The sequence below is a fragment of the Zea mays genome, chromosome 8 (genome assembly GCF_902167145.1).
Source record: "Zea mays cultivar B73 chromosome 8, Zm-B73-REFERENCE-NAM-5.0, whole genome shotgun sequence".
NCBI lineage: Eukaryota > Viridiplantae > Streptophyta > Magnoliopsida > Poales > Poaceae > Zea > Zea mays.
Window position 1 is genome coordinate 139,605,814 of NC_050103.1, and position 25,136 is coordinate 139,630,949.

General features: G+C 45.1%; 1 protein-coding gene across 2 annotated transcripts; it reads left to right on the top strand.

Moving 5' to 3' along the window:
- Positions 1 to 311: 311 nt before the first annotated feature.
- LOC103635987 (protein phosphatase 2C 50) lies at positions 312 to 25,014 on the top strand. 2 transcript variants are annotated; one of them, XR_004852098.1, is made up of 5 exons: positions 312 to 1,310; positions 1,390 to 1,728; positions 1,796 to 1,901; positions 17,406 to 17,753; positions 24,259 to 24,974. XR_004852098.1 is itself a non-coding variant. In XM_008658346.4 (4 exons), exons 1-4 carry the CDS (start codon positions 975 to 977, stop codon positions 24,651 to 24,653), a joined length of 1,176 nt encoding a protein of 391 aa, XP_008656568.1. In that variant the 5' UTR covers positions 548 to 974; the 3' UTR covers positions 24,654 to 25,014. The 2 variants fall into 2 exon arrangements, 1 of the variants encoding a protein (XP_008656568.1); XM_008658346.4 differs by lacking the exon at positions 17,406 to 17,753 and having other exon boundaries at positions 548 to 1,310; positions 24,259 to 25,014.
- Positions 25,015 to 25,136: the final 122 nt, after the last annotated feature.

Below are 25,136 nucleotides of genomic sequence, written 5' to 3' on the forward strand. Positions count from 1 at the left end.
TGTATAATATATTTGAGAGTATGACAAATACGTATGTACAAAAATAAAAAAAATATCTCTAATATAGGTATTTGAGTATAGATGACGTAATTTAAAGGACATTGTTGGAGAGGAAGGTGATATAGAGGATAGAATCTTTTAGAGTAGACTGTAAAGTACGGATATAGAGGATGAATATAGAGGACGTTGCTGGAGACGGCCGCAGGTGCTGCAAGCTATACGTGCTACAGTACAAAGGGAGTATACAATGATCCACTGGATTCAGCGTGATAGAGCAAGCCCTCATTTTCTTGATTTACGCGTACCAGTATTTTACATTTGAAGAAAAAAGATAATAGACGATGAATAGTATATAAAATAATAGTTTATAGATTTAGTGGACTATAGAGAAAGAATATAAGAGATATGCTGCGAGAGATAAAAAATAAGAAATAAAATGTTGGTAATGTGATATAGGGAACTATGGTGGATGTTCTCAGGGAGAGAGATGGGGCACGCGACTAGTACGCGATAAATAATATCAAACTCCACGCCACGCGGACCCTCTCCAGCGGCGTGACGACTGACGAGTCTGGGAGACCTGCCCGCTACGGCGCGCCCCCCGGGCCAATCGCCTCCTCGCACCTCGCTCGCTTCTTCCCCTTCTCCCTCCTCTGTCCTTTCACACGTACTCCAGCTTGCTCTTTTCCTCCTCCCTTCGGCCCTCGCCCATCCGCCTCTCTCCCCACGCGCGCGCGCATCGCCCTCCCACAGTCCCCCCCCCCCCCCCCCCCCCCCCCCCCCCCCCCTCCTCATCACCCACCCCTAGCAATACCACACTCCTACTGCAAGACCCGCCCGCCCACCGCTTCCTCGCATCTCGGGCGCGTGCCTGCCTGCTCTCGCGGACGTGGTGGTGGTTCTCCGGCGCCGTGGTGGGCGGGGGACGAGCGGGTGGGGGACCGGCGGGTATTTTTGGTTGCTGTGGTTTCGTGATGGCGGCGGCGGCGATCTGCGTGGAGGACGAGGCGGCGTGCGCCGCCGCGGAATGCGCGGGGATCGGGAATCTGGATCTCGCTGCCGCCGGCGCCGGGGCTGGCGGCAAGAGGAGCGTCTATCTCATGGACTGCGCGCCGGTCTGGGGCTGCGCGTCCACGCGCGGCCGCAGCACCGAGATGGAGGACGCCTGCGCCGCGGCCCCGCGCTTCGCGGACGTGCCGGTGCGCCTGCTCGCCAGCCGCCGGGACCTCGACCGTCTGGGCCTCGACGCTGACACGCTCCGCCTGCCGGCGCACCTGTTCGGCGTCTTCGACGGCCACGGCGGCGCCGAGGTACGCACGCGGGCTTGGGAACCCTCAGAAGCCGTTCCGTCGACGGCACCTGATCCCGTCGCTTCTTATCGCTGTACAGGTGGCCAGCTACTGCCGGGAGAGGCTCCAGGTGCTCCTGAGGCAGGAACTGAGGCTGCTCAGCAAGGATTTGGGGGAGACAAGCGAGGCCGACATGAAGGAGCACTGGGACGAGCTGTTCACCAGGTGTTTCCAGAGGCTGGATGACGAAGTGTCGGGGCAGGCGAGCAGGCTCGTCGGTGGCGTCCAGGAGACACGGCCGGTGGCCGCCGAGAACGTCGGCTCCACTGCGGTTGTCGCCGTCGTGTGCTCCTCCCATGTGGTGGTCGCCAACTGCGGGGATTCGCGTGTTGTTCTCTGCCGTGGAAAGGAGCCCTTAGAGCTGTCGATTGATCATAAGGTGAGCTTTTTTGTAGCTAAGCTGGAGCTATGATGCTTATGGTGTTCATCCGATTTGGTTGTTTCAGCCTGACAGGAAGGATGAACGAGCGAGGATTGAGGCCCTGGGGGGAAAGGTCATCCAATGGAATGGCTACCGGGTCTCCGGTATACTTGCTATGTCAAGATCGATTGGTATGTATATTGCTTCTGGAACTAAATCTTGGCAGAATGACCTTTTCCCCTTTTTAAGTGGGATGTAGATTATAGTTGTAGCATCATGAAAAATGCTTATTCTGTTAACCGTAGGCTGCATGATGTAAAGTATGTTAGTTAGGTGAAGCAGACTAGCAGGCCCTTTCTGCAAGTTTTAATATCAAATTTAAGCAACCAAGTTGGTGCACACATTAGTTTTTTTGTGGTTTTATATGACCTAGGCAATTTTATCCCAGAAATAATTTTGTTAAAAGACTCTGTACTGTTCTCATGTTCTGTAGCATGGTGATTTTTTGCTAGATGTCATGTTTCCTTTTAGGAAGATGAGATGAGATATTTTGATGTGCCCTCGTTTACAATTACCATGTTATAGTTGCTTTACATTTAAAAAAAAAGGAACTTACTCCATCAGCCATTTGGTTAAACAGCTTGTTTCTGTCTGAGATAGGAAGCATGAGACTTAAAAAATCTACTGAAATCATGTTCCAGGGTTTGATTGCAACTGCCTGGATATTGGCTCTAATCCTATTAGTGAAGCTTTAAAATGAGCTTAAGTATATTTCTGTGACATAGAACTCAGGATGCAGATGTGATTAGGAAATTGTTGGGGACTTGTTCTCAAATGCTAAGAATTAAGAACAAGGCAACATAAAAAGTGTTAAACGTTAAAGTCCTTCGTCCTTCGAAGCATTATGTCCCTTCGGGAAATAATGAGTTTCGGACGAAGGTCATAAGAGACGTACCTTCGTAAACATAACAAGTGATGACGAAGGATTTATATAAAGCATGAAATATAATATAAGCATCATCATAAAATCATTTCTATTTTATTAACATGGAAAAATAGAAATGATTTCAAATTACAAATGTACCTTCGGTCCTGAGAGAAGGTAGATAGTACAGGCGTTGTGCAAAAGCAAAATGCCAAGTCAGCGTGAACAGTACGGGGGTACTGTTCATCTATTTATAGACACAGGACGCAGCCTGTGACGAATTACAATTATGCCCTTTACAAAAGTTTACAACATTATGTTAGACTTCTATGGATAAAAAGGTCATTCTGCCTCTATGTCGGTTTAAAACGCCGAAGCTCCATGAAAAGGGACCTTCGGCCATCTCTTAGAAACGACTTTGGCCGAAGCTGCTTCTTCGTGTGAGACCTTCGGCGTACCGAAGCACGACCCCAACAGTAGCCCCTTTCGCGGTGCTAGATCGTTCTTCGTAACGAGCTTGGCCCGTGAAAAAAAACCTCTTCAGCTTCGGGAAGCCGAAGGTCCAAAAAACACCTTCCCTGAGCTCGTTGCGGAGAAACGATCCGACTTCCGAGCGCGTGCCAAGCCCACTTTGTAGAGTTACTGTTTGGTCTTTGCGGTCCACTGCACAGCGGGTATGAGTTACTGCGCGCCTGGTGTAACAGTTCCACCGCTTCGCCTTCCTACCTGCAGCACTATATAAACAAACAGGTGGGTGTGAAGTTACCACAGCATTCATTGCTATTTGCACTGTTTCGCTGCCAAAATTTTTCACCATAGCCGAAGCTTAAGTCTCAGAATCGAACGAAGGTGCTTCTCAACGTCCGCTTCGTCAGAAAGAAGAGCTTCGGAGAAAAGAAAAAAGGAAAAAGTTTTTGACTTCCCAAACTTAGAATCAAATGGCGAGAATACGATCTACTGCCAAAGTTGTACGTGAGGGAGACGAAGCCGAAGGTTCAGACACTGTGCCCATCTCCGAAGCAATGCAGCGTTCCGGTCTACTGACTACAGAAGAAATGCCTGCTGCTGAAGCAGACCCAACAACTGCCGAAGGAAAAGAAAACATTGAAGGGACTGACTCCGAAGATGACTATCACCTTGCTATGCCCAGCAAGCCCAGTCACTTGGATTTTGGGAAATCAACTGTTTCAAAAGCTGACCTTTCGAAGATGGTGAAAGCAGGTTATTTCAATGAGGACCAGAAGAAGCTACTCCGCTTCGGGGAAGAAGAAACCACCCCGAAGCCAAGGAAGGATGAGATTGTTATTTTCAAGAGTTTTTTAAAAGCCGGGCTTAGATTCCCTCTCCACGATATTGTTGCGGAGATACTAAGGAGGTTTGGTATCTACTTTCATCAATTGACTCCTAACGCCATCGTTAGGCTCAATGTTTATATCTGGGCCCTCCGAAGCCAAGCTGTGGAACCATTTGCTGACAGCTTCTGCCGAGCTCACGAATTACATTACCAAACAAAGGCCAGAAAAGATGGGCTACATGATAATTTCGGTTGCTATAATTTTGCCTACCGGAAGACAACAAAGTGTCCTGTCATCAGCTACCGAAGCAAATGGCCAGCAGGTTGGAAATCTGAGTGGTTTTATGTAAAAGTCGATGAAGACAAAGAAAAATTGGTACAAAGCCCTCTGGAGTTAATCTTCGGAGAGACAAGGCCACAATGCCACATTGGCGACCTAAAAGGTCCCACCTGGGCTGCTCTGGGTGAATTTGAAATTATCTCAGAACATATTGGCACCAGGGATCTAGTTCAAGAGTTCTTGGCATTCAGAGTTTTCCCTACTCTAAAAGAGTGGGAGATGCCGAAGCTGGAGGGAGAGAAGAAGAAGGGGGAGCTTGTCCGGCTTCCCTATTACTTCAAGTTCAAGAAGTTCTTCAAAAAACCCTGCAAAGAATGGTTAGACACTGTTGAGGTGATGTGCAACGAAATCCTGGGGAATTACTCCAAAAAAGAGGATCAACTAATGACAGCAGCCTTCGGTGCCCGACCGAAACGAAGGCTGAACCGAGTGTTCGACGCCCTAGGCTTCGAATACCCAGACTACGAACAATTGAACAAGGGCGCCGAGGGCCTCAAAAGAAAAAGAGTAGCCGAAGCTCTGATCAGAGACGAAGAAATACCAGCAAAGGAGAAGAAAGTTCTCAAGAAAAGAAAAATATCTGCTCCGAAGCGCAAATCACCCGAAGAAGAGGAGACCCCCACACCGCCTTCTACCAGCGACGTGGAGGAAATTTTAAAGGTAATGACTGAACCCATGCCTACGAAGCTAAGTCCACTAGGGCTCCAACTGACGAAGCTTTTTGAAAAGGTGGACGAGCCGGATCAACCGAAGATAAACAAACCCAAACGGCAAAGAATTATTGCGGTAACTGAGGTTATCGACAAAACTCCACCTAGGTTGTCAATTCAGAAAACGGCAGCTGCTGAAGGTAGAGCTTCGGAAGTCGCGGCTACCGAAGCTGCCACACCCGAAGATGTAAATTTAGAAACTACTCTTGAAAATATTGACAAAATTTTGACGGAAAACATTGAAGAAGCTGCCACCGTTACTGAAGAAATCCTGGCCACAGTGCCAGGGAAAGGGAAAGAAATAGTCGAAGAAACTCCAGACGACGAAGCCTATTCTTTCCAGAATTTAATTGGGCAGAAACTGACGAAGGACGAAATAGAAGAACTCAAAGACTATGCCAAATCTTGCGGCTACAAGCCAGGAGCCCTTCTATTTGGGGGTGTAGATGATGAAAAACTAGGCTGTATTCGAGACCAGACTGGAGCTAAGGTAATCTGTACTCTATCGAAGAGTATCGGTTTTCCGAAGTTAGAGACAGACATCAGCCGCTACCGACGACAACATATCGTCGGCAGCTTGTTTTATTCTAACTTCAAGGTAAACAACCTTTTTCTCTGGTTTTTATTGCCGTTAACAATGAAAATATTACTTAACATAAGTTGTTTCTGTTCAGAGCATGCTACTGAGCAAAGCTCTGAAGATGCAACAAGACTTGGAGGACAAAAAGCACGAAGCTATAATTGAAAACTTGGAAAACAAAATAAAAGAGCAATCTGCCATCATTGAAAAGAAAGACTTCGAGCTCCAATCGACCGAAGGCTTGCTGGCTGAAACTGAGGCTAAAATATTAGAGTTAAATTCGAAGCTTATCAATCAATCAAAACAATTTGATCAGGAGAAGCTAGAACTGAATTCGAAGCTTAAAGCCGAAGTCCAGACCAGCTCAGAATTGAAGAAAGCATTAATAAGCCTTCAAGACAAATGCTTGAACTTTGGCAATAATTGTATTGGACGATTAAAGAAGATATTTTACTCTGTTGGAGCCAGCAGTGGGAAATTTAACCCTTCGGCGGAAAATTTACCCCAGGCCTTCGATCATATTGAAGCTGAAATCGAAGAGCTTGACGAAGTTATAGCCGGGCACGGCGACTTCTGTGCCTGGGTAGCCTCTCGGGGTACCGCTGCTGCATTTCTGAAGGCCGGCTGCGAACATGGAAAGGTTGTCAACAGGCCCAACTTCACCTTATCTTCATCAATCCTGGATGATATGCCCGACCTCGACCGAAGTATCTCCAATAGATTTATAAAAATGGTATGGACAAAGGGCGGGCGAGAGAAAGCTGGAGACGAAGCCCGAAGTCATCTTGAACCAGTAAGAAATGACATTTCGTGCTTACCTTTTCCTTTGGGCTTGATTCTTATGATTCCTTGACTCATGTAGGATGACGAAGGTGAAGATGATGCCTAGGATATGTCGCCGAAGTTGTCGTCGAAGCTGAAGCTTAATGAAGACTAGCAGAAGTGTGCTTTAGAAAAACTCAGGATAATTTTGTAACAACTCTTGTAAATAGAATTAAACTGTTCTTCAAGGAACTTTGTACATACCTTGTAATATATTCTTACCCTTCGATTGAGGTGCTTTGATGTGGACGAAATCAGTTTTTTGAGCCGAAGGCGAAAAAACACCTTCCCTTCTTTTCGTACACAACGAAGCATAAAAGGCCGCTTCCTCTTTTTGCCGAAGCCTTTCCTTACATAACAAAACATAAAAGACTGCTACTCTTATCTGCCGAAGCTTTTATTTACATAACAAAACATAAAAGACTGCTACTCTTATCTGCCGAAGCTTTTATTTACATAACAAAACATAAAAGACTGCTACTCTTATACACAACGATTCATAAAAAACCACTTCTTCGAAACCTTTCTTTTACATAACGAATCATAACAAACCATTTATCCGAAACTTTTCTCTGTGCCGAAGCAACCATTTAGGAACACAAATGCTATGAATGAATGCTTATGCATGCAAATGCCATGATGTAATGTGCAAATGAATGTCCGAAGCGTATGTCCGAAGCCACACTCATCCATCATTTTCTTAGGAGCAAACACACGTCAGCTCTGCATTCCCTTAGGAACGACTTTGGAGCATCTTTGCCTTTTACTTAGGCAGTATCAGCGTTGACTTTTCGCTGTAAGCTCTGCATCCCCCTAGGGACGTCTTTGGAGCTTCTTCGTCTTTTACTTAGACGGTATAAGCTCTGCATTCCCTTAGGAACGACTTTGGAGCTTCTTCGCCTTTTACTTTCGGCGGAATCAGCGTTGACTTTTCGCTGTGAGCTCTGCATCCCCTTAGGGACGTCTTTGGAGCTTCTTCTCTTTTTTAGTTTCGGCACTCGATGGTGCGCTCTCAGCTTTTACATTTACATTCTTTGGGGGATTTTGCTCTTATAAAACTAAAAAGGAAATTACATAAGATGGCCCCATTAAAAACCTTTCTCCCCCTTTAGAAAGGAAAAGGGTGCCATGAAAAAGAAAAGAAAAGTCAAAATTACATCGAGTTATACATAAAACCGCCGAAGCTCATCCGCATTCCAAGATCTTGGAATTTCATTGCCATCCATGTCCTTCAGTCTGTACGAACCAGGCCTTGACGAAGATGCTACTAAGAAAGGCCCTTCCCATTTCAGTTGCAATTTGCCCACTGTATCCGGATTGGCCACTCTCCGAAGCACCAAGTGTCCTGGCTCAATATTTTTTAGCCGGACCTTTCTATCTCGCCATTTAACTGTTTCAGCCTGGTACTTATTGATATTCTCCACGGCCTGAAGCCTGATCCCTTCTAAGGCATCTTTTTCCACGAGACAAGTATCTTCGGGACCTGATTCTGCCGAAGCTACCACTCTTATTGATCCAGCTTTGGCTTCTTCCGGGGTTATTGCTTCGTCACCAAATAACAACTTAAATGGGGTAAAGCCTGTAGATCTTGATGTTGTTGTGTTATGGCTCCATACCACTTTGGTAAGCTGATCTGGCCACTTTCCCCTTGGTTGATTAAAGATTAGCTTCATTATTCCTGTCATTATGATGCCGTTGGCCCTTTCAACAAGCCCATTCGACTCCGGGTGCCTGACTGACGCAAAGTGGATCTTCGTGCCAATTTGATCACAAAAATTTCTGAATTCTTCGGAGTCAAATTGTGTTCCATTATCTACAGTTATAGCCTTCGGCACTCCGAAGCGACAGACAATATTCTGCCAGAAAAATTTTTGGATAGTGGCCGAAGTTATTGTAGCTAATGGCTTCGCCTCAATCCACTTGGAAAAATATTCCACAGCAACTACAACATATTTCAGATTGCCTTGAGCCGGTGGTAATGGGCCCAGCAAATCGAGGCCCCACCTTTGCAATGGCCAGATGGGTTGTATTAGCTGTGTCAAAGATGAAGGTTGTTTTTGATCTCTTGCACATTTCTGACAACCTTCGCACTTTTGAACTAACTCAGCTGCATCCGAAGCTGCCTTCGGCCAATAAAATCCTTGACGGAACACTTTTCCAAGTAACGGCCTGGATCCGATGTGGGATCCACAAAGGCCTGCATGTATCTCCTTCATCAACTCTATACCTTCGGCTCTAGACAAGCACTTGAGCAGCGGGGCACAAACTCCATGCTTGTATAACTCCCCTTCTATAATGATATACGGACGAGCTCTTGCCTCTATTCTTTTATTATAAGCTTCGTCATCTGATAGGAAGTTGCCCTGAAGGTAAGAAATTATTTCAGTTCTCCAATCTTCACTGTACACAGGAGAAATAGTAAGAACTGCTCTTTCAAGTAACTCCACTGAAGGTGCCTTTATTGTTTCGAAGAATACATCCGAAGGTAGCGGCAGCCCCTGTGCTGCAGACCTGGCTAACAAATCAGCATGTTCATTTTGCCCTCGAGGGATATTCTTAACAGAAAATCCTTCGAAGGAAGCTTCGATCCTTCGGACTGTGTCTAGGTATTTTTCAAGCTTCGGGTCTTTAGCCTTGCAACTTTTGTCAATATGACCCGAAACAATCTGAGAATCAGTTTTAAGGATCGCCCTCCTGATCCCCATCGCCTTTAGTTTCCGAAGACCCAGGAGCAAGGCTTCGTACTCAGCAATATTATTTGTGCAGCTGAAGTCCAGTCTTGCTGCATAGCAAGTTTTAACCTCGGACGGTGAAACCAAAACAGCAGCTGCTCCTGCTCCGAAGGTTCCCCAGGAGCCATCACAAAACACTGTCCATGCTTCGGCATCTTTATTCGCTTCTTCGCCCTGAGCCCCTGGCGTCCAGTCGGCAATAAAATCTGCCAATGCTTGAGACTGGATCGAGGATCTGTGCACATAATCAATGTAAAATTCATTAAGCTCCGCAGCCCATTTTCCAATTCGGCCAGTAGCTTCTTTATTTCTCATGATATCTTTCAACGGCTGCGAAGAAGGAACAATAATATTATATGCCTGAAAATAATGCCGAAGCTTCCTGGATGCCATTAGAACGGCATACAACACCTTCTCCAGTTCTGTATAATTTTTCTTTGAGACACTAAGGACCTCAGATACAAAATATACTGTGACCTGCTTCTTGATTTGTCCATCAAACTTCTCCTGCACAAGTGCCGCACTTACTGCTGAGTGCGAAGCTGCCACATACAACAACAGAGGAGCCCCTGGCATTGGTGGAGTTAATGTTGTTAGATCTATCAGGTATTGCTTGAGTTCTTCGAAAGCTTTTTGTTGAGCTGGGCCCCATTGAAAGACTTCAGCTGATTTTAGCACCTCGAAGAAGGGTAGATTTCTTTCCGCTGATCTGGATATAATTGGGGACTTGTTCTCAAATGCTAAGAATTAAGAACAAGGCAACATAAAAAGTGTTAAACGTTAAAGTCCTTCGTCCTTCGAAGCATTATGTCCCTTCGGGAAATAATGAGTTTCGGACGAAGGTCATAAGAGACGTACCTTCGTAAACATAACAAGTGATGACGAAGGATTTATATAAAGCATGAAATATAATATAAGCATCATCATAAAATCATTTCTATTTTATTAACATGGAAAAATAGAAATGATTTCAAATTACAAATGTACCTTCGGTCCTGAGAGAAGGTAGATAGTACAGGCGTTGTGCAAAAGCAAAATGCCAAGTCAGCGTGAACAGTACGGGGGTACTGTTCATCTATTTATAGACACAGGACGCAGCCTGTGACGAATTACAATTATGCCCTTTACAAAAGTTTACAACATTATGTTAGACTTCTATGGATAAAAAGGTCATTCTGCCTCTATGTCGGTTTAAAACGCCGAAGCTCCATGAAAAGGGACCTTCGGCCATCTCTTAGAAACGACTTTGGCCGAAGCTGCTTCTTCGTGTGAGACCTTCGGCGTACCGAAGCACGACCCCAACAGCTGCTTCGGCTTCGAAGCTGGTGCTCCCGATAACAGGCGGTTCTTGCTCAGAGCCAGCTAACAAAAAGCAGAAGAAGGAGGCTCAGAGAAGGGTGCAGCATGTTGGAGTGCAGGGACCCTTCATTAAGTCAAAATGGTCTCACATTCCAATTACCTTCTCTCAGGAAGATCTTCAGCTCAAGGACTATCCTCACAATGATGCTATGGTCATTTCTTGTGTGATCAAAGGGTTTCTGGTTCACAATGTCCTAGTTGACACAGGCAGTGCAGCTGACATTATATTTGCCAAAGCCTTCAGACAGATGCAAGAGCCTGAAGACAAGATTCATGATGCTACGCACCCTCTTTGTGGCTTCGGAGGGCGGCAGATTGTGGCACTCGGGAAGATTACCATGCCGGTAACCTTCGGATTTGTTAATAACACAAGGACTGAGCAAATTGTGTTTGATATTGTTGACATGGAATACCCCTACAACGCCATCATTGGTCGTGGTACCCTAAATGCTTTTGAAGCAATTCTTCACCCAGCTTATCTCTGCATGAAGATACCTTCGGACCAAGGGCCTATTGCTATTCATGGGAGTCAGGAAGCTGCCAGAAGGGCCGAAGGAAACTGGACTGATTCCAAGGCAATCCATAATATAGATGGAGTTGAAGCTTGTGAACAGTACAAGTTCAGGAGGGAAAAAGCAGCTTCGGCTGATCAGCCGAAGCCCATGCTGCTGTGTGAAGATATAGCAGAGCAGAAGGTGCTATTGGGCTCGCAATTATCTGAAGATCAAGAGAAAACCTTGATAAGGTTTTTATTCAACAATAAAGATGTTTTTGCATGGTCAGCCAATGATCTTTGTGGAGTGAATCGGGATGTTATTGAACATTCGCTCAATGTTGACCCATCCTTCAGACCCCGCAAGCAGAGGCTTCGGAAAATGTCTGATGACAAGGCCGAAGGGGCTCGCAACGAAGTAAAAAGACTCTTAAGTGCAGGAGTTATCAGAGAAGTGAAGTATCCAGAATGGCTAGCTAACACTGTTATGGTGAAGAAGGCCAATGGAAAGTGGAGAATGTGTATTGATTTCACAGATCTCAACAAGGCTTGTCCGAAGGATGAGTTCCCGCTGCCAAGGATAGACTCTTTAGTTGATGCAGCAGCTTCTTCGGAACTCATGAGTCTCCTGGATTGTTACTCAGGCTATCATCAAATCTGGATGAAAAAGGAGGATGAGCCGAAGACTAGTTTCATAACCCCAAGTGGTACATATTGCTATCTTCGGATGCCTGAGGGGCTTAAGAATGCTGGAGGGAGTTTCAGCAGGATGACTGCGAAGGTTCTCCAATCTCAGATAGGCAGAAATGTGTTGACCTATGTTGATGACATTATTGTAAAAAGCACGAAGCAAGAAGACCATATTGCTGATCTGCAGGAGACCTTCGCCAGCTTCAGACAAGCTGGTCTGAAGCTGAATCCAGAAAAATGTGTCTTCGGAGTAAAGAAGGGTAAGTTCCTTGGATGCTTGGTTTCAACAAAGGGAATTGAAGCTAATCCAAATAAAATCGAAGCTATACTTCGAATGGAGCCACCAACCACAAGAAAGGGGGCCCAAAGATTGACAGGAAGACTGTACAGTGAAGATTGGAGAACTGAAATAATTTCTGTTGGGGACTTGTTCTCAAATGCTAAGAATTAAGAACAAGGCAACATAAAAAGTGTTAAACGTTAAAGTCCTTCGTCCTTCGAAGCATTATGTCCCTTCGGGAAATAATGAGTTTCGGACGAAGGTCATAAGAGACGTACCTTCGTAAACATAACAAGTGATGACGAAGGATTTATATAAAGCATGAAATATAATATAAGCATCATCATAAAATCATTTCTATTTTATTAACATGGAAAAATAGAAATGATTTCAAATTACAAATGTACCTTCGGTCCTGAGAGAAGGTAGATAGTACAGGCGTTGTGCAAAAGCAAAATGCCAAGTCAGCGTGAACAGTACGGGGGTACTGTTCATCTATTTATAGACACAGGACGCAGCCTGTGACGAATTACAATTATGCCCTTTACAAAAGTTTACAACATTATGTTAGACTTCTATGGATAAAAAGGTCATTCTGCCTCTATGTCGGTTTAAAACGCCGAAGCTCCATGAAAAGGGACCTTCGGCCATCTCTTAGAAACGACTTTGGCCGAAGCTGCTTCTTCGTGTGAGACCTTCGGCGTACCGAAGCACGACCCCAACAGCTGCTTCGGCTTCGAAGCTGGTGCTCCCGATAACAGGCGGTTCTTGCTCAGAGCCAGCTAACAAAAAGCAGAAGAAGGAGGCTCAGAGAAGGGTGTAGCATGTTGGAGTGCAGGGACCCTTCATTAAGTCAAAATGGTCTCACATTCCAATTACCTTCTCTCAGGAAGATCTTCAGCTCAAGGACTATCCTCACAATGATGCTATGGTCATTTCTTGTGTGATCAAAGGGTTTCTGGTTCACAATGTCCTAGTTGACACAGGCAGTGCAGCTGACATTATATTTGCCAAAGCCTTCAGACAGATGCAAGAGCCTGAAGACAAGATTCATGATGCTACGCACCCTCTTTGTGGCTTCGGAGGGCGGCAGATTGTGGCACTCGGGAAGATTACCATGCCGGTAACCTTCGGATTTGTTAATAACACAAGGACTGAGCAAATTGTGTTTGATATTGTTGACATGGAATACCCCTACAACGCCATCATTGGTCGTGGTACCCTAAATGCTTTTGAAGCAATTCTTCACCCAGCTTATCTCTGCATGAAGATACCTTCGGACCAAGGGCCTATTGCTATTCATGGGAGTCAGGAAGCTGCCAGAAGGGCCGAAGGAAACTGGACTGATTCCAAGGCAATCCATAATATAGATGGAGTTGAAGCTTGTGAACAGTACAAGTTCAGGAGGGAAAAAGCAGCTTCGGCTGATCAGCCGAAGCCCATGCTGCTGTGTGAAGATATAGCAGAGCAGAAGGTGCTATTGGGCTCGCAATTATCTGAAGATCAAGAGAAAACCTTGATAAGGTTTTTATTCAACAATAAAGATGTTTTTGCATGGTCAGCCAATGATCTTTGTGGAGTGAATCGGGATGTTATTGAACATTCGCTCAATGTTGACCCATCCTTCAGACCCCGCAAGCAGAGGCTTCGGAAAATGTCTGATGACAAGGCCGAAGGGGCTCGCAACGAAGTAAAAAGACTCTTAAGTGCAGGAGTTATCAGAGAAGTGAAGTATCCAGAATGGCTAGCTAACACTGTTATGGTGAAGAAGGCCAATGGAAAGTGGAGAATGTGTATTGATTTCACAGATCTCAACAAGGCTTGTCCGAAGGATGAGTTCCCGCTGCCAAGGATAGACTCTTTAGTTGATGCAGCAGCTTCTTCGGAACTCATGAGTCTCCTGGATTGTTACTCAGGCTATCATCAAATCTGGATGAAAAAGGAGGATGAGCCGAAGACTAGTTTCATAACCCCAAGTGGTACATATTGCTATCTTCGGATGCCTGAGGGGCTTAAGAATGCTGGAGGGAGTTTCAGCAGGATGACTGCGAAGGTTCTCCAATCTCAGATAGGCAGAAATGTGTTGACCTATGTTGATGACATTATTGTAAAAAGCACGAAGCAAGAAGACCATATTGCTGATCTGCAGGAGACCTTCGCCAGCTTCAGACAAGCTGGTCTGAAGCTGAATCCAGAAAAATGTGTCTTCGGAGTAAAGAAGGGTAAGTTCCTTGGATGCTTGGTTTCAACAAAGGGAATTGAAGCTAATCCAAATAAAATCGAAGCTATACTTCGAATGGAGCCACCAACCACAAGAAAGGGGGCCCAAAGATTGACAGGAAGACTGGCATCTCTTAACAGATTTATATCCAGATCAGCGGAAAGAAATCTACCCTTCTTCGAGGTGCTAAAATCAGCTGAAGTCTTTCAATGGGGCCCAGCTCAACAAAAAGCTTTCGAAGAACTCAAGCAATACCTGATAGATCTAACAACATTAACTCCACCAATGCCAGGGGCTCCTCTGTTGTTGTATGTGGCAGCTTCGCACTCAGCAGTAAGTGCGGCACTTGTGCAGGAGAAGTTTGATGGACAAATCAAGAAGCAGGTCCCAGTATATTTTGTATCTGAGGTCCTTAGTGTCTCAAAGAAAAATTATACAGAACTGGAGAAGGTGTTGTATGCCGTTCTAATGGCATCCAGGAAGCTTCGGCATTATTTTCAGGCATATAATATTATTGTTCCTTCTTCGCAGCCGTTGAAAGATATCATGAGAAATAAAGAAGCTACTGGCCGAATTGGAAAATGGGCTGCGGAGCTTAATGAATTTTACATTGATTATGTGCACAGATCCTCGATCCAGTCTCAAGCATTGGCAGATTTTATTGCCGACTGGACGCCAGGGGCTCAGGGCGAAGAAGCGAATAAAGATGCCGAAGCATGGACAGTGTTTTGTGATGGCTCCTGGGGAACCTTCGGAGCAGGAGCAGCTGCTGTTTTGGTTTCACCGTCCGAGGTTAAAACTTGCTATGCAGCAAGACTGGACTTCAGCTGCACAAATAATATTGCTGAGTACGAAGCCTTGCTCCTGGGTCTTCGGAAACTAAAGGCGATGGGGATCAGGAGGGCGATCCTTAAAACTGATTCTCAGATTGTTTCGGGTCATATTGACAAAAGTTGCAAGGCTAAAGACCCGAAGCTTGAAAAATACCTAGACACAGTCCGAAGGATCGAAGCTTCCTTCGAAGGATTTTCTGTTAAGAATATCCCTCGAGGGCAAAATGAACATGCTGATTTGTTAGCCAGGTCTGCAGCACAGGGGCTGCCGCTACCTTCGGATGTATTCTTCGAAACAATAAAGGCACCTTCAGTGGAGTTACTTGAAAGAGCAGTTCTTACTATTTCTCCTGTGTACAGTGAAGATTGGAGAACTGAAATAATTTCTTACCTTCAGGGCAACTTCCTATCAGATGACGAAGCTTATAATAAAAGAATAGAGGCAAGAGCTCGTCCGTATATCATTATAGAAGGGGAGTTATACAAGCATGGAGTTTGTGCCCCGCTGCTCAAGTGCTTGTCTAGAGCCGAAGGTATAGAGTTGATGAAGGAGATACATGCAGGCCTTTGTGGATCCCACATCGGATCCAGGCCGTTACTTGGAAAAGTGTTCCGTCAAGGATTTTATTGGCCGAAGGCAGCTTCGGATGCAGCTGAGTTAGTTCAAAAGTGCGAAGGTTGTCAGAAATGTGCAAGAGATCAAAAACAACCTTCATCTTTGACACAGCTAATACAACCCATCTGGCCATTGCAAAGGTGGGGCCTCGATTTGCTGGGCCCATTACCACCGGCTCAAGGCAATCTGAAATATGTTGTAGTTGCTGTGGAATATTTTTCCAAGTGGATTGAGGCGAAGCCATTAGCTACAATAACTTCGGCCACTATCCAAAAATTTTTCTGGCAGAATATTGTCTGTCGCTTCGGAGTGCCGAAGGCTATAACTGTAGATAATGGAACACAATTTGACTCCGAAGAATTCAGAAATTTTTGTGATCAAATTGGCACGAAGATCCACTTTGCGTCAGTCAGGCACCCGGAGTCGAATGGGCTTGTTGAAAGGGCCAACGGCATCATAATGACAGGAATAATGAAGCTAATCTTTAATCAACCAAGGGGAAAGTGGCCAGATCAGCTTACCAAAGTGGTATGGAGCCATAACACAACAACATCAAGATCTACAGGCTTTACCCCATTTAAGTTGTTATTTGGTGACGAAGCAATAACCCCGGAAGAAGCCAAAGCTGGATCAATAAGAGTGGTAGCTTCGGCAGAATCAGGTCCCGAAGATACTTGTCTCGTGGAAAAAGATGCCTTAGAAGGGATCAGGCTTCAGGCCGTGGAGAATATCAATAAGTACCAGGCTGAAACAGTTAAATGGCGAGATAGAAAGGTCCGGCTAAAAAATATTGAGCCAGGACACTTGGTGCTTCGGAGAGTGGCCAATCCGGATACAGTGGGCAAATTGCAACTGAAATGGGAAGGGCCTTTCTTAGTAGCATCTTCGTCAAGGCCTGGTTCGTACAGACTGAAGGACATGGATGGCAATGAAATTCCAAGATCTTGGAATGCGGATGAGCTTCGGCGGTTTTATGTATAACTCGATGTAATTTTGACTTTTCTTTTCTTTTTCATGGCACCCTTTTCCTTTCTAAAGGGGGAGAAAGGTTTTTAATGGGGCCATCTTATGTAATTTCCTTTTTAGTTTTATAAGAGCAAAATCCCCCAAAGAATGTAAATGTAAAAGCTGAGAGCGCACCATCGAGTGCCGAAACTAAAAAAGAGAAGAAGCTCCAAAGACGTCCCTAAGGGGATGCAGAGCTCACAGCGAAAAGTCAACGCTGATTCCGCCGAAAGTAAAAGGCGAAGAAGCTCCAAAGTCGTTCCTAAGGGAATGCAGAGCTTATACCGTCTAAGTAAAAGACGAAGAAGCTCCAAAGACGTCCCTAGGGGGATGCAGAGCTTACAGCGAAAAGTCAACGCTGATACTGCCTAAGTAAAAGGCAAAGATGCTCCAAAGTCGTTCCTAAGGGAATGCAGAGCTGACGTGTGTTTGCTCCTAAGAAAATGATGGATGAGTGTGGCTTCGGACATACGCTTCGGACATTCATTTGCACATTACATCATGGCATTTGCATGCATAAGCATTCATTCATAGCATTTGTGTTCCTAAATGGTTGCTTCGGCACAGAGAAAAGTTTCGGATAAATGGTTTGTTATGATTCGTTATGTAAAAGAAAGGTTTCGAAGAAGTGGTTTTTTATGAATCGTTGTGTATAAGAGTAGCAGTCTTTTATGTTTTGTTATGTAAATAAAAGCTTCGGCAGATAAGAGTAGCAGTCTTTTATGTTTTGTTATGTAAATAAAAGCTTCGGCAGATAAGAGTAGCAGTCTTTTATGTTTTGTTATGTAAGGAAAGGCTTCGGCAAAAAGAGGAAGCGGCCTTTTATGCTTCGTTGTGTACGAAAAGAAGGGAAGGTGTTTTTTCGCCTTCGGCTCAAAAAACTGATTTCGTCCACATCAAAGCACCTCAATCGAAGGGTAAGAATATATTACAAGGTATGTACAAAGTTCCTTGAAGAACAGTTTAATTCTATTTACAAGAGTTGTTACAAAATTATCCTGAGTTTTTCTAAAGCACACTTCTGCTAGTCTTCATTAAGCTTCAGCTTCGACGACAACTTCGGCGACATATCCTAGGCATCATCTTCACCTTCGTCATCCTACATGAGTCAAGGAATCATAAGAATCAAGCCCAAAGGAAAAGGTAAGCACGAAATGTCATTTCTTACTGGTTCAAGATGACTTCGGGCTTCGTCTCCAGCTTTCTCTCGCCCGCCCTTTGTCCATACCATTTTTATAAATCTATTGGAGATACTTCGGGCGAGGTCGGGCATATCATCCAGGATTGATGAAGATAAGGTGAAGTTGGGCCTGTTGACAACCTTTCCATGTTCGCAGCCGGCCTTCAGAAATGCAGCAGCGGTACCCCGAGAGGCTACCCAGGCACAGAAGTCGCCGTGCCCGACTATAACTTCGTCAAGCTCTTCGATTTCAGCTTCAATATGATCGAAGGCCTGGGGTAAATTTTCCGCCGAAGGGTTAAATTTCCCACTGCTGGCTCCAACAGAGTAAAATATCTTCTTTAATCGTCCAATACAATTATTGCCAAAGTTCAAGCATTTGTCTTGAAGGCTTATTAATGCTTTCTTCAATTCTGAGCTGGTCTGGACTTCGGCTTTAAGCTTCGAATTCAGTTCTAGCTTCTCCTGATCAAATTGTTTTGATTGATTGATAAGCTTCGAATTTAACTCTAATATTTTAGCCTCAGTTTCAGCCAGCAAGCCTTCGGTCGATTGGAGCTCGAAGTCTTTCTTTTCAATGATGGCAGATTGCTCTTTTATTTTGTTTTCCAAGTTTTCAATTATAGCTTCGTGCTTTTTGTCCTCCAAGTCTTGTTGCATCTTCAGAGCTTTGCTCAGTAGCATGCTCTGAACAGAAACAACTTATGTTAAGTAATATTTTCATTGTTAACGGCAATAAAAACCAGAGAAAAAGGTTGTTTACCTTGAAGTTAGAATAAAACAAGCTGCCGACGATATGTTGTCGTCGGTAGCGGCTGATGTCTGTCTCTAACTTCGGAAAACCGATACTCTTCGATAGAGTACAGATTACCTTAGCTCCAGTCTGGTCTCGAATACAGCCTAGTTTTTCATCATCTACACCCCCAAATAGAAGGGCTCCTGGCTTGTAGCCGCAAGATTTGGCATAGTCTTTGAGTTCTTCTATTTCGTCCTTCGTCAGTTTCTGCCCAATTAAATTCTGGAAAGAATAGGCTTCGTCGTCTGGAGTTTCTTCGACTATTTCTTTCCCTTTCCCTGGCACTGTGGCCAGGATTTCTTCAGTAACGGTGGCAGCTTCTTCAATGTTTTCCGTCAAAATTTTGTCAATATTTTCAAGAGTAGTTTCTAAATTTACATCTTCGGGTGTGGCAGCTTCGGTAGCCGCGACTTCCGAAGCTCTACCTTCAGCAGCTGCCGTTTTCTGAATTGACAACCTAGGTGGAGTTTTGTCGATAACCTCAGTTACCGCAATAATTCTTTGCCGTTTGGGTTTGTTTATCTTCGGTTGATCCGGCTCGTCCACCTTTTCAAAAAGCTTCGTCAGTTGGAGCCCTAGTGGACTTAGCTTCGTAGGCATGGGTTCAGTCATTACCTTTAAAATTTCCTCCACGTCGCTGGTAGAAGGCGGTGTGGGGGTCTCCTCTTCTTCGGGTGATTTGCGCTTCGGAGCAGATATTTTTCTTTTCTTGAGAACTTTCTTCTCCTTTGCTGGTATTTCTTCGTCTCTGATCAGAGCTTCGGCTACTCTTTTTCTTTTGAGGCCCTCGGCGCCCTTGTTCAATTGTTCGTAGTCTGGGTATTCGAAGCCTAGGGCGTCGAACACTCGGTTCAGCCTTCGTTTCGGTCGAGCACCGAAGGCTGCTGTCATTAGTTGATCCTCTTTTTTGGAGTAATTCCCCAGGATTTCGTTGCACATCACCTCAACAGTGTCTAACCATTCTTTGCAGGGTTTTTTGAAGAACTTCTTGAACTTGAAGTAATAGGGAAGCCGGACAAGCTCCCCCTTCTTCTTCTCTCCCTCCAGCTTCGGCATCTCCCACTCTTTTAGAGTAGGGAAAACTCTGAATGCCAAGAACTCTTGAACTAGATCCCTGGTGCCAATATGTTCTGAGATAATTTCAAATTCACCCAGAGCAGCCCAGGTGGGACCTTTTAGGTCGCCAATGTGGCATTGTGGCCTTGTCTCTCCGAAGATTAACTCCAGAGGGCTTTGTACCAATTTTTCTTTGTCTTCATCGACTTTTACATAAAACCACTCAGATTTCCAACCTGCTGGCCATTTGCTTCGGTAGCTGATGACAGGACACTTTGTTGTCTTCCGGTAGGCAAAATTATAGCAACCGAAATTATCATGTAGCCCATCTTTTCTGGCCTTTGTTTGGTAATGTAATTCGTGAGCTCGGCAGAAGCTGTCAGCAAATGGTTCCACAGCTTGGCTTCGGAGGGCCCAGATATAAACATTGAGCCTAACGATGGCGTTAGGAGTCAATTGATGAAAGTAGATACCAAACCTCCTTAGTATCTCCGCAACAATATCGTGGAGAGGGAATCTAAGCCCGGCTTTTAAAAAACTCTTGAAAATAACAATCTCATCCTTCCTTGGCTTCGGGGTGGTTTCTTCTTCCCCGAAGCGGAGTAGCTTCTTCTGGTCCTCATTGAAATAACCTGCTTTTACCATCTTCGAAAGGTCAGCTTTTGAAACAGTTGATTTCCCAAAATCCAAGTGACTGGGCTTGCTGGGCATAGCAAGGTGATAGTCATCTTCGGAGTCAGTCCCTTCAATGTTTTCTTTTCCTTCGGCAGTTGTTGGGTCTGCTTCAGCAGCAGGCATTTCTTCTGTAGTCAGTAGACCGGAACGCTGTATTGCTTCGGAGATGGGCACAGTGTCTGAACCTTCGGCTTCGTCTCCCTCACGTACAACTTTGGCAGTAGATCGTATTCTCGCCATTTGATTCTAAGTTTGGGAAGTCAAAAACTTTTTCCTTTTTTCTTTTCTCCGAAGCTCTTCTTTCTGACGAAGCGGACGTTGAGAAGCACCTTCGTTCGATTCTGAGACTTAAGCTTCGGCTATGGTGAAAAATTTTGGCAGCGAAACAGTGCAAATAGCAATGAATGCTGTGGTAACTTCACACCCACCTGTTTGTTTATATAGTGCTGCAGGTAGGAAGGCGAAGCGGTGGAACTGTTACACCAGGCGCGCAGTAACTCATACCCGCTGTGCAGTGGACCGCAAAGACCAAACAGTAACTCTACAAAGTGGGCTTGGCACGCGCTCGGAAGTCGGATCGTTTCTCCGCAACGAGCTCAGGGAAGGTGTTTTTTGGACCTTCGGCTTCCCGAAGCTGAAGAGGTTTTTTTTCACGGGCCAAGCTCGTTACGAAGAACGATCTAGCACCGCGAAAGGGGCTACTGTTGGGGTCGTGCTTCGGTACGCCGAAGGTCTCACACGAAGAAGCAGCTTCGGCCAAAGTCGTTTCTAAGAGATGGCCGAAGGTCCCTTTTCATGGAGCTTCGGCGTTTTAAACCGACATAGAGGCAGAATGACCTTTTTATCCATAGAAGTCTAACATAATGTTGTAAACTTTTGTAAAGGGCATAATTGTAATTCGTCACAGGCTGCGTCCTGTGTCTATAAATAGATGAACAGTACCCCCGTACTGTTCACGCTGACTTGGCATTTTGCTTTTGCACAACGCCTGTACTATCTACCTTCTCTCAGGACCGAAGGTACATTTGTAATTTGAAATCATTTCTATTTTTCCATGTTAATAAAATAGAAATGATTTTATGATGATGCTTATATTATATTTCATGCTTTATATAAATCCTTCGTCATCACTTGTTATGTTTACGAAGGTACGTCTCTTATGACCTTCGTCCGAAACTCATTATTTCCCGAAGGGACATAATGCTTCGAAGGACGAAGGACTTTAACGTTTAACACTTTTTATGTTGCCTTGTTCTTAATTCTTAGCATTTGAGAACAAGTCCCCAACAGAAATTATTTCAGTTCTCCAATCTTCACTGTACAGTCTTCCTGTCAATCTTTGGGCCCCCTTTCTTGTGGTTGGTGGCTCCATTCGAAGTATAGCTTCGATTTTATTTGGATTAGCTTCAATTCCCTTTGTTGAAACCAAGCATCCAAGGAACTTACCCTTCTTTACTCCGAAGACACATTTTTCTGGATTCAGCTTCAGACCAGCTTGTCTGAAGCTGGCGAAGGTCTCCTGCAGATCAGCAATATGGTCTTCTTGCTTCGTGCTTTTTACAATAATGTCATCAACATAGGTCAACACATTTCTGCCTATCTGAGATTGGAGAACCTTCGCAGTCATCCTGCTGAAACTCCCTCCAGCATTCTTAAGCCCCTCAGGCATCCGAAGATAGCAATATGTACCACTTGGGGTTATGAAACTAGTCTTCGGCTCATCCTCCTTTTTCATCCAGATTTGATGATAGCCTGAGTAACAATCCAGGAGACTCATGAGTTCCGAAGAAGCTGCTGCATCAACTAAAGAGTCTATCCTTGGCAGCGGGAACTCATCCTTCGGACAAGCCTTGTTGAGATCTGTGAAATCAATACACATTCTCCACTTTCCATTGGCCTTCTTCACCATAACAGTGTTAGCTAGCCATTCTGGATACTTCACTTCTCTGATAACTCCTGCACTTAAGAGTCTTTTTACTTCGTTGCGAGCCCCTTCGGCCTTGTCATCAGACATTTTCCGAAGCCTCTGCTTGCGGGGTCTGAAGGATGGGTCAACATTGAGCGAATGTTCAATAACATCCCGATTCACTCCACAAAGATCATTGGCTGACCATGCAAAAACATCTTTATTGTTGAATAAAAACCTTATCAAGGTTTTCTCTTGATCTTCAGATAATTGCGAGCCCAATAGCACCTTCTGCTCTGCTATATCTTCACACAGCAGCATGGGCTTCGGCTGATCAGCCGAAGCTGCTTTTTCCCTCCTGAACTTGTACTGTTCACAAGCTTCAACTCCATCTATATTATGGATTGCCTTGGAATCAGTCCAGTTTCCTTCGGCCCTTCTGGCAGCTTCCTGACTCCCATGAATAGCAATAGGCCCTTGGTCCGAAGGTATCTTCATGCAGAGATAAGCTGGGTGAAGAATTGCTTCAAAAGCATTTAGGGTACCACGACCAATGATGGCGTTGTAGGGGTATTCCATGTCAACAATATCAAACACAATTTGCTCAGTCCTTGTGTTATTAACAAATCCGAAGGTTACCGGCATGGTAATCTTCCCGAGTGCCACAATCTGCCGCCCTCCGAAGCCACAAAGAGGGTGCGTAGCATCATGAATCTTGTCTTCAGGCTCTTGCATCTGTCTGAAGGCTTTGGCAAATATAATGTCAGCTGCACTGCCTGTGTCAACTAGGACATTGTGAACCAGAAACCCTTTGATCACACAAGAAATGACCATAGCATCATTGTGAGGATAGTCCTTGAGCTGAAGATCTTCCTGAGAGAAGGTAATTGGAATGTGAGACCATTTTGACTTAATGAAGGGTCCCTGCACTCCAACATGCTGCACCCTTCTCTGAGCCTCCTTCTTCTGCTTTTTGTTAGCTGGCTCTGAGCAAGAACCGCCTGTTATCGGGAGCACCAGCTTCGAAGCCGAAGCAGCTCTAGCTTGAGTGTTGAACGAAGCCATCAGCTCAGAAAGGTGGAAGTGAGTTGACCGGAGGTGGGCGCCAATGTTGGGGACTTGTTCTCAAATGCTAAGAATTAAGAACAAGGCAACATAAAAAGTGTTAAACGTTAAAGTCCTTCGTCCTTCGAAGCATTATGTCCCTTCGGGAAATAATGAGTTTCGGACGAAGGTCATAAGAGACGTACCTTCGTAAACATAACAAGTGATGACGAAGGATTTATATAAAGCATGAAATATAATATAAGCATCATCATAAAATCATTTCTATTTTATTAACATGGAAAAATAGAAATGATTTCAAATTACAAATGTATCTTCGGTCCTGAGAGAAGGTAGATAGTACAGGCGTTGTGCAAAAGCAAAATGCCAAGTCAGCGTGAACAGTACGGGGGTACTGTTCATCTATTTATAGACACAGGACGCAGCCTGTGACGAATTACAATTATGCCCTTTACAAAAGTTTACAACATTATGTTAGACTTCTATGGATAAAAAGGTCATTCTGCCTCTATGTCGGTTTAAAACGCCGAAGCTCCATGAAAAGGGACCTTCGGCCATCTCTTAGAAACGACTTTGGCCGAAGCTGCTTCTTCGTGTGAGACCTTCGACGTACCGAAGCACGACCCCAACAGAAATGAACTTGTCGGAAGTAGAAAAGACAACTTTAATCGACACGGCAAAGGTACCTCATGGCATGGTTCCTGCAAGTGGCACTTGCAGCTTGGACCATGCCTAACCATCAATGTATCTTGTCTGGAAATGCTCACATTCATCGCCATCTTCAGATCAGATACACATACGCCATCATGTTAAAACTCCCGGACAATATTGTTTCCCCCAATTTCACTAGAAAATTTAGTTGAACCAGCAGTTCAGCTGACTTCTCTGTGGGTTGGAATTGGGTAGCATTTGTCCAATTCTCCGTCACCTTTTTTTTTTGCTAACTCGAAGTTGGAAACACTCGCTGCAGGGGACCGGTATCTGAAGCCGTTCGTGATTCCAAAACCAGAGGTCACGGTCGTTCCCAGGGCGAAAGATGACGACTGTCTCATCCTCGCAAGCGATGGGCTGTGGGATGTGGTGACGAACGAAGAGGCATGCAAAGCTGCGCGCCGGCAAATCCAAGTGTGGCACAAGAACAACGGTGCCGCTGGCGCATCGTGGTCGTTGTGCGACGAGGGTGATGGATCCACCACCGACCCCGCTGCCCAAGCCGCAGCGGATTATCTCGTGAGGGTCGCGCTGAAGAAGGGTACCGAGGACAACGTCACCGTCATCGTGGTTGACCTGAAACCTCGAAAGAAAAGCTCAGGAGCAACTCGTAGCATCGGGCGTTCTGGGTCCATCACAGTAGAGCTGAGCTGACCATGGCATGGCCAAAGAACTGCTGCTAGGTGCTAGCTGGTCGTCCGCACGAGACTTGACCGGCCCACAGTTTTTTTTTTGGGTCCGTTGGGCGTCAAGAATTGTACATGTATATATGGTAGATGCGTTTTCCGTGGAGGGTTATGGCGCTCAACCCCGCTCTTGTTTCTGTTGGCTAAAAATCTCTCCAATCGGCATCTCTACCGTGAGCCCCCCCTGGCACTTAGTATGCCCCTAATGCTGTATGATAGTCGAGCTTGTAAAGAGCCAAGCGGCTGAGACGATCACTAAAATTAACGCGCTGTAACCTTCATGATTCAAGGCCTCTCTACCCATCGCTGTATCAGATGACAGTTTTGTACTCCAGGGTCCAGTGTGTAGTTTGGTGTTGGTGTGTCAGCGTGTATATTGTAACTCCCACACACACACACACACACACTGGGCTTGCAATCTCATACAAACATACCTGATGAATGGAAGGCC

Excerpts from the sequence above, each read along its gene's own strand:
- LOC103635987 (XM_008658346.4), top strand. The coding sequence starts at position 975 with ATGGCGGCGGCGGCGATCTGCGTGGAGGACGAGGCGGCGTGCGCCGCC. Across the intron at positions 1,311-1,389 it reads ACGGCCACGGCGGCGCCGAG|GTGGCCAGCTACTGCCGGGA; the intron begins GTACGCACGCGG and ends ATCGCTGTACAG. Across the intron at positions 1,902-24,258 it reads TGCTATGTCAAGATCGATTG|GGGACCGGTATCTGAAGCCG; the intron begins GTATGTATATTG and ends CACTCGCTGCAG.